This window comes from Osmerus eperlanus, chromosome 3 (assembly GCF_963692335.1).
Source record: "Osmerus eperlanus chromosome 3, fOsmEpe2.1, whole genome shotgun sequence".
Lineage (NCBI taxonomy): Eukaryota > Metazoa > Chordata > Actinopteri > Osmeriformes > Osmeridae > Osmerus > Osmerus eperlanus.
In genome coordinates this window covers 7,219,472-7,231,698 of record NC_085020.1, presented here as the reverse complement: position 1 = coordinate 7,231,698, position 12,227 = coordinate 7,219,472, and the positions used below count along the sequence as shown (strand labels likewise).

Genomic DNA, 12,227 nt, shown 5'->3' with positions numbered 1-12,227 from the left:
CCATGCTGTAGAGCTGTCTATCTGTTGGATGACAGCCAGATGAGAGAGTGTTTATACTCATAGTCCAGAGGATGTACCTCAGTGACAACAGCCAAACGCAGGGACCAACAGAATCCATGTCTGTGCAACCCTGACAAATTCGTTTAGCACACAGAAAGACACATTTTGTCACCATGCAAAGCTCTATTTAAGTCTTGTATGTCTTGTGTGTTTATTTATGTGGACAGAATTTGGCACTTTGCCCACTGCAGCACTGAAAATAACTCCCTGATTTTGTTCAACTGTGGGTGATTTGATAAAAATTATAATAAAGCTTGTTCACAAACTTTACACCCTTATTTATTTTCCTCAGAAGGCCCCCTTAACACACACTGCCGTTTCTAAGAGACGGTTCCTTCAAACCCTTGTATATCCCCTGTGCCTGTGGAACGGAAATCTAGGTCTGTGGCTGAAGTCTTGAGCATTAATTATGAAATCTCAAACTGTAAACAAGCTTCCATCTATCTCCCCCACCTCCACTTTCATGTGAGGAGGCTTACATGTCTCATTAGCTCCACTGATATACAATGGCAGGAGCAGCCATGTTGTAACATTAGCCACATGCAGCCAGAGACAACACAGGATGACTCACTGTGTTTGCCCCCTTAAACAAGTTTACTTTAAACCTTCTACACTGAGAGGCACAACAAACAAACAAAAAATACAGCAGATTCCCTCGTCAACAAGATACAGGTTCAGGTTTGGCCTACTTTACATAGCTCACACACACACACACACACACATACACACACACACACACACACACACACACACACACACACACACACACACACTTCCTGTTGTGTTGGACACCCCACAGGGCAGAGGAAGATTGGATCCAAGCAAGCTGGCATGCAGGATCACTGGCAGCACTATTGTAACAGTACACAGGTTAGGAGTGTAGCTCTCCACTCAGGCATCAAGACAATCCTATCCAAGAACCGGTTTTCAAACACACTCCCACACACACAGGGACAGACCTCGGGGACCACCATCAAACAGTCCAGGCCACACAGACAGTGACTACTCCTCCAAAAGACACAGCAGTAAGCAGTACGACTTTTAAATTGCTGTATTGTGTGTGTCTCTTTTACAGTGCATCTCAATGGTGGCTTCAATGAGGACTATACAGCAGGCGTGTGGCTGAAACAAACACTGGGATGTTGAACATCAAAGGGCTTGACTGTTACGATGCACCATAAAACACCTCTGGGGCCAGGAGCAGTCCCCCAATCTTCCCTGAGAGAAAATGCTTGTTTTCTTTTCTCAAACATGCTTCTTCAAGGTTATACCCTCACACAGGTCACCGTGCTGCCCATTTATCCTGCCAGACTAATTATACTGTTTTGTCCGTGGTTGAAGAAAGGTTGAATTAAACTTTTTGCCTCCCTTCATTGTTTTAGTTTTAAAAAGAGGAGACTGAAGCTTCCTCAATCCACTCCCATTCAGATGAAGCTATTGCATGACAATGAATTAAAAGCTTTCAAGCTTCTAGTCCCCTCCTCCATTTTGTGAAGCCTCTATTGTGCTGTACTGACGTTGACAAGAGTTTAGTCAGCCTGGCCAGGCCTTGAGAACCTTCAGATGAATTAATCTGAAACTCCTAAACTCTCTTGATGAAAAAAGGTGTTTCCGAATGAGTGACACATACAGAGACACACAGAGACACACAGAGACACACACCATGAGACAAATAACATGACTCCTTAATTCTCTCACCTGCTGTTGAACTTCTCCGGGTGCTTCTCTCTCATCAGGTGGAAGCGGTGGGCGATGGAGGCGTCCTGTGGGGGAAACAAAGAGTAATGTCACTTGGAAGGCAACAATTAGGTCCTCACGTCCTGTTCCTGACTAATCATACAAGCCCAATGTTGAGGCAGATCAAGAAAACTAACCAGGCAGCTCAGATCATGCTCTCCTCTAAATGATCCAACACAAATCTTGAAACTAGACTGATTTGGGTTTGACTGAACCAGCACAATATATTTTTTAAATTTCATCAATGTATTAAACAGCAACAAGCAGAAGTATTACCTACATGGGATTTAGACATTGGAATTCATCCACTTATTACTAGGTTTGATTATCATTTGTTTTTATTCTATCCATTATTTCAATAAACCACTGGCTTGATTTTATTTGTTTTTTTTAATTAAACTTCTGTCGTTTTTAATACCTTTTATTACTCGCATAACTAATGTATCACACTCAACGTGAATTCAAGCACGTTTTGCACGTTTTTGTGTATGATCTATGTACTTGCGTGACTTTGTTGACAAGTGTGTTGTGTGATGCAAAGGTTTGTAGACAAGTTTCCCTGTGGGACAATAAAGTATACCTGACCTTACCTTATCCTAAACTCACTACACCATATTCTTGATTTACATTGAGATCTGTCAACTTCCTTGTTAGAGAGCAGGAAGAAGGAAGGTAGAAAAGACAGGAGAGGTCAGTAGAACCGGGACAGGGGCCGTCCCTGGGGATTGATCCCCATGGAGTGCATGCATGGCCTGGAGCTGTCATGTCAGGAGTTGTTAGTCACCCGGGCACATGTCAGAGTCGCCCCTGTGTTTGACCCCTAACCTCTGGGCCAGGGGTGGATGTCATTAGTCAAACAGGCCACCCTCACAATGAACCCACTTAGGGAGGTGACCTTTAAATCAGCAGATTAACCCTTACGACACACAAGAAAGCATCAACTAGATACCACAGCCTGCAGGTATTACCTATCAAACTGGCTGTCCACTGCTGTCCACTGTACTTGGTGCATAGATATACTTGTATATTGGATGTTGGATATTTTTTGATATATTAGGACGAATATAATCAGTCAAATGTAGTGTCCTCTGGGTGACCCCGTGCAAGGAGATGTTCATTCTCTGGCACTCTAACCGGAAGGCAGGCCTGGTCTCTGTCAGAAGGCATCATGCTGTATGTTACTTCTTGGGTTGAACTCTTGGCATCACAGTTCGAGGTAGCCCTCGGCATCAGTATTGGACAAAACCGGACCGTAAGCCTAGTTTTTGACACATAAGGTCGCAGCAACCCTATTCCTAATCCCAACTCAAACCCTTACTCTAACCCTAACCATCCACGCCAATACAGTATGCAGAAACGCTGCCGCCAGTGTTGTTATGGTGACACCGGCGGTTCTGCCCAAGTGCTAAAACATGACGAGCAGGGATGAGAATGTGCTGGGAGACCTGGGTCCTACACACCCACTGTGGAGGACAGCTGGGCAGACAGCTACAAGAAGGTTACAGCTCAGTGGTAGAGCAGTCGACTGTGGATCAGTAGGTCCTAGCTTCGATATTGCTTTAAATGAAAGTAGGCACTAAATGAATAAATGATGTTACAGATGACTGGGTCAAATGTATCTTTAGACCTGCATTTACACCTACATCAACATAAAAACGTACAGTTAGCACAGTTAGTTTATATGTCGGTTTACACCTGCATGTAGGTGAATAACACAGTGTTTTCTGCATTGTGTTGGAATCAACAGAATGCTCTGTTTTACCACTCACTGCTCTGCATCCCTGCTCCCTCCCAGACAGGCCCAGCAGGGTGTGGGCTCTGACTGGATCTGGTTCTGATGGAAACAGGAGTCGACCAGAACAGACTTGCCCCCGGTGCTCCACCTGGCTGGCTCCCTGCCTGCCTGGCCAGGTGTTTTCGATGGTGCCAGAGAGCCGACTGGAAGGTTTAGCGGGGTGTATCGGACGGGCGGACAAGCCGAATGACACGCTTCCTCTCTTTCATCCTCTTGCTGTCCATTGGAGCTTGACGTTCCCAGGGCCCGCCCCCCTCCAGCACATCCTCCTCAACCAAATCCAATGTGAGACCCACAGCATCAGCATCTCCTGGCTCTTAAAAATAGCCCTGCACCTGCCTGTTCAGCTGGCCAGGGAATATGAGATAGACTGGAACCTTGGCAGTGGAGGGGATTTCAGAGGTCTGCAAGCAACACCAACAGCAAGTAATATGGCGTGTATGGAAGCACCATGGACTGAACCAAAATCTCTGTTAAACACAAATACAGTAACACATCCCTCATCAGTCACCTTATCACAGCGCCAGCTATGTCACTGGACCGTTTCCCTACTGTGGAGGGAACTGGACTTGTGAGGAGGGATGTTTGTTTACTTTGTCATTGCCATGTGTGAAAAGAGAGTGTCGTGAGAGACTCACAACTTCCGTTACATTGAAGGACCATATCTAGGGGCAGAAAATGAGACAGACATTCAACAAAAAAAACCTCTCTCTGGGATATTGTTGTTGTGTCCAGTGCCGCTCTCTTGCAGATCAACACTGAACAGTGAACAAATGCTGACATTAGGAATATGTGACATTTGCCATCTTACACAGTTGCCTTTTTGATAAAGGTTGTTTTGATCTTGCCCTTTGAAGTTTAACACATGGCGGGGCAAAGGGCTGTGTGTGTGTGTATGTGTGTACAGTGCATATGCTGCTTGGGTTTGTGATGGTGAGGAACAAATAAACAAATCCTTTACTGTAAAATGTCACCTCAGGCCCAGCTCTTCAGTTGACAGGGGGGACATTCAGTTGGCGGTGTCCTTTTGGGAAGGGCATGTTTAGCCACAGAGTGGTTACGCTAGTGACATACAGTAGGCTATGTGTCAACCTCAATGAGTAACGTAGTGGAATACTTTAACCCAAAAAGTTATTCAATGGGTTCATGTCACACCACTCAGCATAAGAATACATCGTAGACATGCTGATTGTGCAGTTCCAGTGTACAGTACTGCATTTACAATACATCACCTGAATAGGCACAGGAGTATAAATATGAGTAGAAATGTGTCTTTAAGAGAAGTGTAGGTGTTGCTCTGCATGCCCATACAGGGACATCACAGCATGCCAGCCTCTGAGGCAGTGTGGTGTCCATCTGTGTTCCTGTCAGAGTTGTAGGTAGCAGGTGTTAACGTGACTCACTAGAGACCATTTCCTTGGGAGCATATGAGTGTGTCTAGTAAAAATGTAAGCTGCCTCCACACTGCACACGGCTACAGAGTCCATATGGGTCATGTTTAAATGTGTGTTTATAACCTCCTGAAATGTACAAAGTGTGTGTGTGTGTATGTGGACTCAGGGGACTGGCAGAAGGAGGATTCAGGGGCTGCTTTCCTTCTACCTTTAAGGCCAGCCAGGTGTCACTCAGCACGGTCATTCATTACTGCGGTAACCTGGTCCGAACCTGGCAGCCACTGACTTCCTGTCACTGATACTTCCCCTGACCTTCAGTGAGAGCCAGAAACTACTCCGCTCTCTCTCCATCTCTCTCCCTCTCTCTCTCACCCTATCTATCTATCTCTCTCTTTCCCTCTCTCTCACACTCTCGGTCCCTCTTTCTCTCTGTCTCTCTCTCGTTCTCTCTCTCATACACACTCCAATCATCTTCCCCTTCCCAGTGGTCTGGCCTGCCCGTCCTCTGAACTAGCCCCAACACACCATGCTGTGTGCACAGGCCACGAGGAGTCAAGCAGAGCAGGACCTCCACCCCAGTTTTGAACCCTTGGAAAGGGTTCTTCTCAGTCCCACCTCCTCGCGTGTAGAAGCATCCGGCATGTCTAGCAGCACACAGCCTGTACTAGGTCACTTGTTGCACTCCATGAAGTGCCCAGGTACACCATCTGGCCTTAAAAAACATCAAATGTGAACAAAATGATGATGGCACACTCCTCACACGCACAAAGAGTCTGGCCGCTCTCTTGACAGACAGCCCAGATGAGCCAAGCCAGCACTTGCGTCTCTTGCATGACAGGCAGAGTGCCACACTGGACATGAACACCTTGTTGATGGCAGAGCAGGTCCCGTTTCAGGCTTCCTCACACTCCGAGGAGATCGGCTTCCTCCAGAGGGACGAGGGGGCATCTTTAATGGCTGCTGACATGGTGCGACTTCCTTTGCTCTAATTCCTCACACGGATTCTTTCCAGGGTGAGGGTCAGGATGATACACGTTACACGCGTGTCTGCCTGGGGCTCAGGCCACTCCGAGGTTTCTGAGGGAGGTGCTGTAGCATAACATGGTGTTGAAACCCGAGGTGTCAGCACGGCTCTCAGGCCCCTCTTCCTGCCACGGTCAGCGCTTTACAGACCTAGAGCCGCAGCTCTGCGTAGACGCTGGTACACTCGACCGTAAACTACTCGTTCTCAGGATTTCATGTGAAAAAGTTTCTAAACATGGTTCCATGGCTCCATAAAAAAAGTTTATTCAAAACAACGAGCCGTCATGTAAGGACGCCTAAAAGCAAGACAACATTTTCTATCGTAGCAAACAGCAATATCACAACAAGCATCTTGATCTGTGACAAAGGGCTCTCTGCCCAGCCTCCAGCATGCCATGTCATCCACAATTAAGTCAGCGAGATGAAAAACAGATGACTGTCGAGCTTTCAGAACTGGCCTTGCCAGCACCAATGCCATAGCAACCTGACCCTGACATGGTCTGTGGCGACAGGAAGTGCTGCCCAATATGGTTATTGAACCCAATTCTGGGTCGCTAATGATTACATCACCACGGTGAGTCACGGTGCTTGTTTGCTCAGGTGTCATTGGCGCCCCCGATAGGCGGCCATCTGTCCCCGGCTCCTGTTGGCATGGCGATCTGTCGCTGCAATCGGAGGACTTTGCTACATGAGCTCAGAGGACTGACAGAACCCTGGACATACAGTAGAGTCCATAGAACAGAAAAAGTGTCTCCAGTAAAGACACAGTAGAATCTGTAAAGACCAGAGAGTCTCAAAATGAAAACAAGCACCCTCTTTAACCCATGGAGCTCACCCTCACCAGGGGCAATGGTCAGGTAGGGTATTACAGGAGATGTCGCCATACTATATGAAGCCAAGCAGAGTCCTCTACCAGAAAACCGTAGTATAACCTGCACAAGCAATTCTCCAGCTGTCGTCATCTGTGACCAATGGAGTCCATCCATCTAAGCATCCATCAATCCATTCATCCATCCATCAGCCACACTGGCAGTGCCACTCACTTTGCCCACACGCAAAGTGCTCACAAAGCCATAATTGTTCTCCCTGCCACCCCCTGCCACGCATCCTACTCTGGCACAGCGAAGAAAGCACCATTGTCTGTGAAAGGTCAACCGGAGTATACTCTGCCACTGTTGCATCCATGATGCAACAGTATTGTGCCAAAAACCTCTTTACGTTCACTGAGCAACGCGCCTAAAAGTTTTTCTCTGCTTTTGTGTGTGGGTGATGCACGGACACCGGATGTGGTTATGTGCCTCTGTGAAGCGAGGATGTAGAACGCCCCAGCACACTGACCTCCCTCTTTAATGGAGTCAGGTGGCTGAGCGGTGAGGGAAGCGGGCTAGTAATCTGAAGGTTACCAGTTCGATTCCCGGATGTGCCAAATGACGTTGTGTCCTTAGGCAAGGCACTTCACCCTATTTGCCTCAGGGGGAATGTCCCTGTACTTACTGTAAGTCGCTCTGGATAAGAGCGTCTGCTAAATGTAATCCTTTTGGATTTCACAGCAGCCCGGCATACAGTGTGGTAAACATTTTAAGAATGTGCTCCAGTGTTTTTTGTGTTCCCATGTACAGAACTAGATGTCCTGAGTTTTGGGCAGAGGGCCTATGTTCAGGTGTCTGCTCTGACGCCGGTAGGAGGCTGGGTTGTATAACAGTACTGTGGTACAAGTTATCCGTGCCAAACCTCCTCCCCCTCTCCCTCTCACACTACCTGTCTTTACAACAGACTCAATATGTTCTTTCACACTGAACCCACTCCTTCTACTTATGGACCCACATGTGGGTTTATTTTTAGGCCTTTCATAATGTTGCTTAGTAGGCCAACACATGAAACAACATACAGTAGAGAGAGAGGGACCCACCTATGCTGGAAAATAGCAAGATGGTGTTTTTGTTTTCAGGTGCGTCTGTGTGTGATGGCTGAGAAACAAAGATAAATGTCCTGTTCATAGCAAACTGCAGTAAAAGTGAAAATGATCTCATCCCAAATGAAAAAGGACCTCAAGCTTAAGCAATATGACAGAGCACATAGTAAATCCTCATCACTGATCCCATACTTTACTGTGGGCCACCAATCTGACCAGCTGGGACAAGATGACAGTAAATATGACATTGCCTTCACAAATTAAGTTTCACATACGGGAAAGTACTGCAGTGGTTGCTAAGTAACCCCACACTGGAGCAAACTTTATCATCCCATAATAAGGGGTGCCTGTCTGCAATGACAGACATAAAGACAGCATCAGAGAATAGTCTCGCCTAGGATACCTCTGCGCCCACTGTTACACTAGTTTCACCAGCGGGACAAGGCGAGATGAAGGGTTGCTAAGCAACTGAGACCTGGCTGTGTTCTTTTTTTCATTCTGCTATTAAAAAGAGAAACACAGTAATTAACCTGCCCAAGAGGGCTGAAAATCCACAGACGATTCAGCTAATTGTTTAACTCCTACTGGGCTAGGTAGCTGGATAATCCTGCAGGAAACTATTAGCTTTCAGACCCAGGACTCATTCTTGTCGATCTATGTGCAAATAACGTGCGTTTCCTTACCACGCCGATAGAAAAGTAGTTGTTGACGATGCTGTAAGGGACAGGGTCACCCTTCTCTTCCTTGTCATCTGGGATGATGTCGATGGTCCAGCGGTCCAGCACCATCTCCGTGCTGTGCTCGATGTCCCTCAAGAACTTCAGCAGGTTGCCTCCTTCATAACCTGGGACACACAGAGTACACACACACAAACACACACACACAGTTGGAGGTTTAGCCTACTTGTTTAAACCAGAGACATCACTTGTCAAATGCTGACGCAGGGATTGACAGTCAATAGGCACCTGCAGCCACTTACAACAAGCTCAGACTTGTTTCTAAAGTAAACTACCTCTCAAACTGCATTTGCAAAACAATATAAAGGTCCGATGCCTAGAGACCCTGAAGCAAAAACAGGTTCATGAAAACTAAAAGATGTTCTTTTAGTCAAAAGCACATCTATCCCAACAGCCTCTTGTCTCTAGAAAGCCCTGTGAATGTGAACGTATGCTAGAACTGCAATGCAGAATGGTCTGGGAGAACACTAGAGTATAGCAGTCATTCCGCTGGTGCTTCTACCATGGGACAGCACCAGCTCATGGATAGTGATGAGCCAGAGGGTACTGTGGAGGCTGAGCTAAACTGCCTTTTACTGGGGACCGCGAGAGTGGGTGTCACAGACTGGGGTGTTACTGCAGCGTGGGGTGTCACAACACTTTGGTGAAGGTGTGAGTCTCTAATGAGGTCAGTCACACTAGGACCCTGACACCTAATGTGTGCTTGCACTTGCACTGTACTTCTACCCCCCCCCCCCCCCCCCCCCCCCACCCCGATAACACTTACATCTTCCAGCCCTCACTTTCCACGAATTTCTCATCTACAATGCAAATGTAAAGGACCAACTAAATTCCCATCACATTTTTGGGATGAATAGCGGCATGTTTCCACAAACATATCATTCACACATGTCATACCTCATCTACGCCCTATACGCTGCTCATCAGTCAAAGCAAATTCAGAGAATCCAACTGGGGGTTTCTTAACGACTTTCCGAGAACTGAAACATTTGGTGTGAAACACAGTGTCTCTTCCAAAGCTCCTGGGAGAGCTGTGTTTATTTCTCCACATCATACATGAGCCTGTGGAAGTGCTCTTTGGCCCCCCAACAACCCTGAAGCAGTCTGGACAACTACTGGGCCAAATAAATAAACTTAGCGTATGGCCGGGGTTACATAACTAGTCTCTGTTTTGTATATTAATCACATCAAATTGGTTTCTATTTAGAAAGCCCTTAACAGCCCTTAACAAAAAAAATGACTAAATGTAAACATGCTTCACAGGAGAATTCATGATGAGAGATAACAACAAAAGGAAATAAGTCTCTATGTCCGCTGCAGTGGAGCATTTAAGATCCAAAGACTGGAATGTTTATACCTCCAAAATAGAACCACTGGTGTACAGTATACTTCATGTATTCCTATTCTGTAGCTACACACACACACACACACACACACACACACACACACAGCCCGGTGCTCCCTCTCACCTCCGCCCCAGCGCAGGCAGCGTGCCAGGTCATTCCCTGTGCCCAGGGGCAGTATGGCCACGGGAGGATGCCGGGCAAAGTTGGCTTTGTCTGCACAGGGAGAAGCAAGGTGCTGTTACATTCAGAAGATGACCACCACACATTACCATATCGCAATGATATGCAAGGGCAGTCTGGATCCAATGGTGTTGTTCTAACTAGACAGTTAAATGACTATACAGTAGTTTCTGTACCGATGCAGTCCAGGATCCAGCCAACTGTACCATCACCTCCACAAGCAAGCACCCGGAAGTCTGGGACATCATGGAAGAAGTTGAGCCTAGGGGAAGATCATTTTTTTTTCATGGCATCTGAATTGAATTGTACTGCATGCAGCATGAAATTGTGAAAATGTTGGTTCTCCTTACAATTGACAAGATTAACTTATTTTCAAGTTCACATAGCCTCAAGTCTCAATGTTAGCTGCTCAAAAGGATTCTTGTTGCCTTCTTCCAAAGAGTGTGACCTTCAAAAGCACCTATAATGTGGGTCAGGGCAGAAGTATCGAAATAGGCTTTCATCTGTCCCCTAAAAGACAGCTGCACTTTAGAGACCCCAGGCTCTGTACTGATGCCTTGAGCACACCTCAAGTACTAGATTGTTTCAATCATGATAAAAGTGTTTTCTTTCTTGTTTTATGATCATTTGAGTGGATTGAACGAGGCAGAGACAGACAGCACATCCTACTGGATATTCAGATGAACTGCAACCTAACCTGCTGACGCACAGTCGTTCCCACACTCAGGGGACATCCATAAAGCACGAAGTGCATCACATTTAACAAAACAGAGGCACGTCAAAATCAAATATTGATATGCGTTAACCTCAATGCATTGAGCCTTACATTGTAGGACACAGTTTTATGCGTCTATGCTTCAACAATGTAGTATTAAATAAGGATCCCCCTTAAGCAACCATGGGCCACACCGTATATATACAAGAAATATCAATACAGAGGTCATTGTAAACATAAAAAAAAACTCTGATTGCTTTCTCAAAACAAATCACTCAGCTTCTGCCGCTCAGCTAGGAGCCTTTGGAGGCTGTTCAGCCCGTTGCTATGGAGCCCACATAAATGGTGCTGGAGTGAAAGTGTGTATGTGTGTGTGTGTGTTTGTGTGTGTATGTGCAAAGCAAGCACGCATAAGAACAGCCATCTGCCCTCTCTCACTGAGCTCCAGACTCAGTTATGTATCGGGACGTACATGTGTCATTGCCCTTGTAGTGAGAGATTACGCTTTGAAAACAGGAACAGAGACGGAGAAGGAGAGAGAGGTTTCAATGTGGGGGCCATGACGGTTCTCTCTCACATTGCCATCCTCCTTCTCATGTGGTAACCTCTTTTATTATGCACACAACCCTCTCTTACTGAAAACCCACACTAAATGACGGTGAAACCCAGTGCAGTAATTAAATACAGTAGTATACAAATACTAAGGGTGGGAATCTTTTGGTACCTCACGATTCGATTCGATTCTTTGGGTCACGATACGATTAAAAATCGATTCACGATTTTTGTGAATCGATATGAATCACTAGATGACTGAATTACAATTCAAATGCGAATCGATTTTCTGTTACAGTGTGCCAACACTAGACTCATTATGACACTCACTCACTGCTGCTATCACGACCAATTACACAACTAGTACGCATATTCAGTAATAATGGCAACCCGTGTATTATCTCCCAGTGGTCTCCCTTGAGAGATATGTGCGTCACAAAGTCTGTCTATCCTGTCCTTGAGACAGAAAGAGCTGCGCTGGTCGTGACAGCAGAACTTGGGGGAGGGCGGCGGGAGGAGTGTTATATGTGTTTGTGTGGTGGTAATGGGGGTGGGGGTGGTGGGGGCTGGGAGTGGTTGGGCAGGCGGGTATAGCAAAGAGGTCAGACGTTTTATGAAGCGCGTTCTATTGCACAACCAAATTAAGAATGGACACGTTGTCCTCATCACCTGTCCTGTGTGTTTGGTGTTTGTATGTGTGCTTTACACATAACACAGTGGCTACATCCACATTGAGTTGAAGACATATTGACTTCTACAGCAGTGGACTTTAATTT

At 46.3% G+C, this 12,227-nt stretch overlaps 1 protein-coding gene across 4 annotated transcripts in view; it reads right to left on the bottom strand.

Moving 5' to 3' along the window:
* The window catches only part of LOC134017380 (diacylglycerol kinase beta), a 52,311-nt gene that overhangs the window by 18,388 nt on the left and 21,696 nt on the right, over positions 1 to 12,227 (bottom strand). For all 4 annotated transcript variants that reach the window (XM_062456918.1, XM_062456920.1, XM_062456919.1 and 1 more), the window contains 4 exons: positions 10,361 to 10,446; positions 10,128 to 10,217; positions 8,605 to 8,765; positions 1,759 to 1,823 (listed from right to left, as the gene is read on the bottom strand). In XM_062456918.1, coding sequence (XP_062312902.1) covers positions 1,759 to 1,823; positions 8,605 to 8,765; positions 10,128 to 10,217; positions 10,361 to 10,446 — 402 coding nt within the window. The remainder of the gene's footprint in view (positions 1 to 1,758; positions 1,824 to 8,604; positions 8,766 to 10,127; positions 10,218 to 10,360; positions 10,447 to 12,227) is intronic.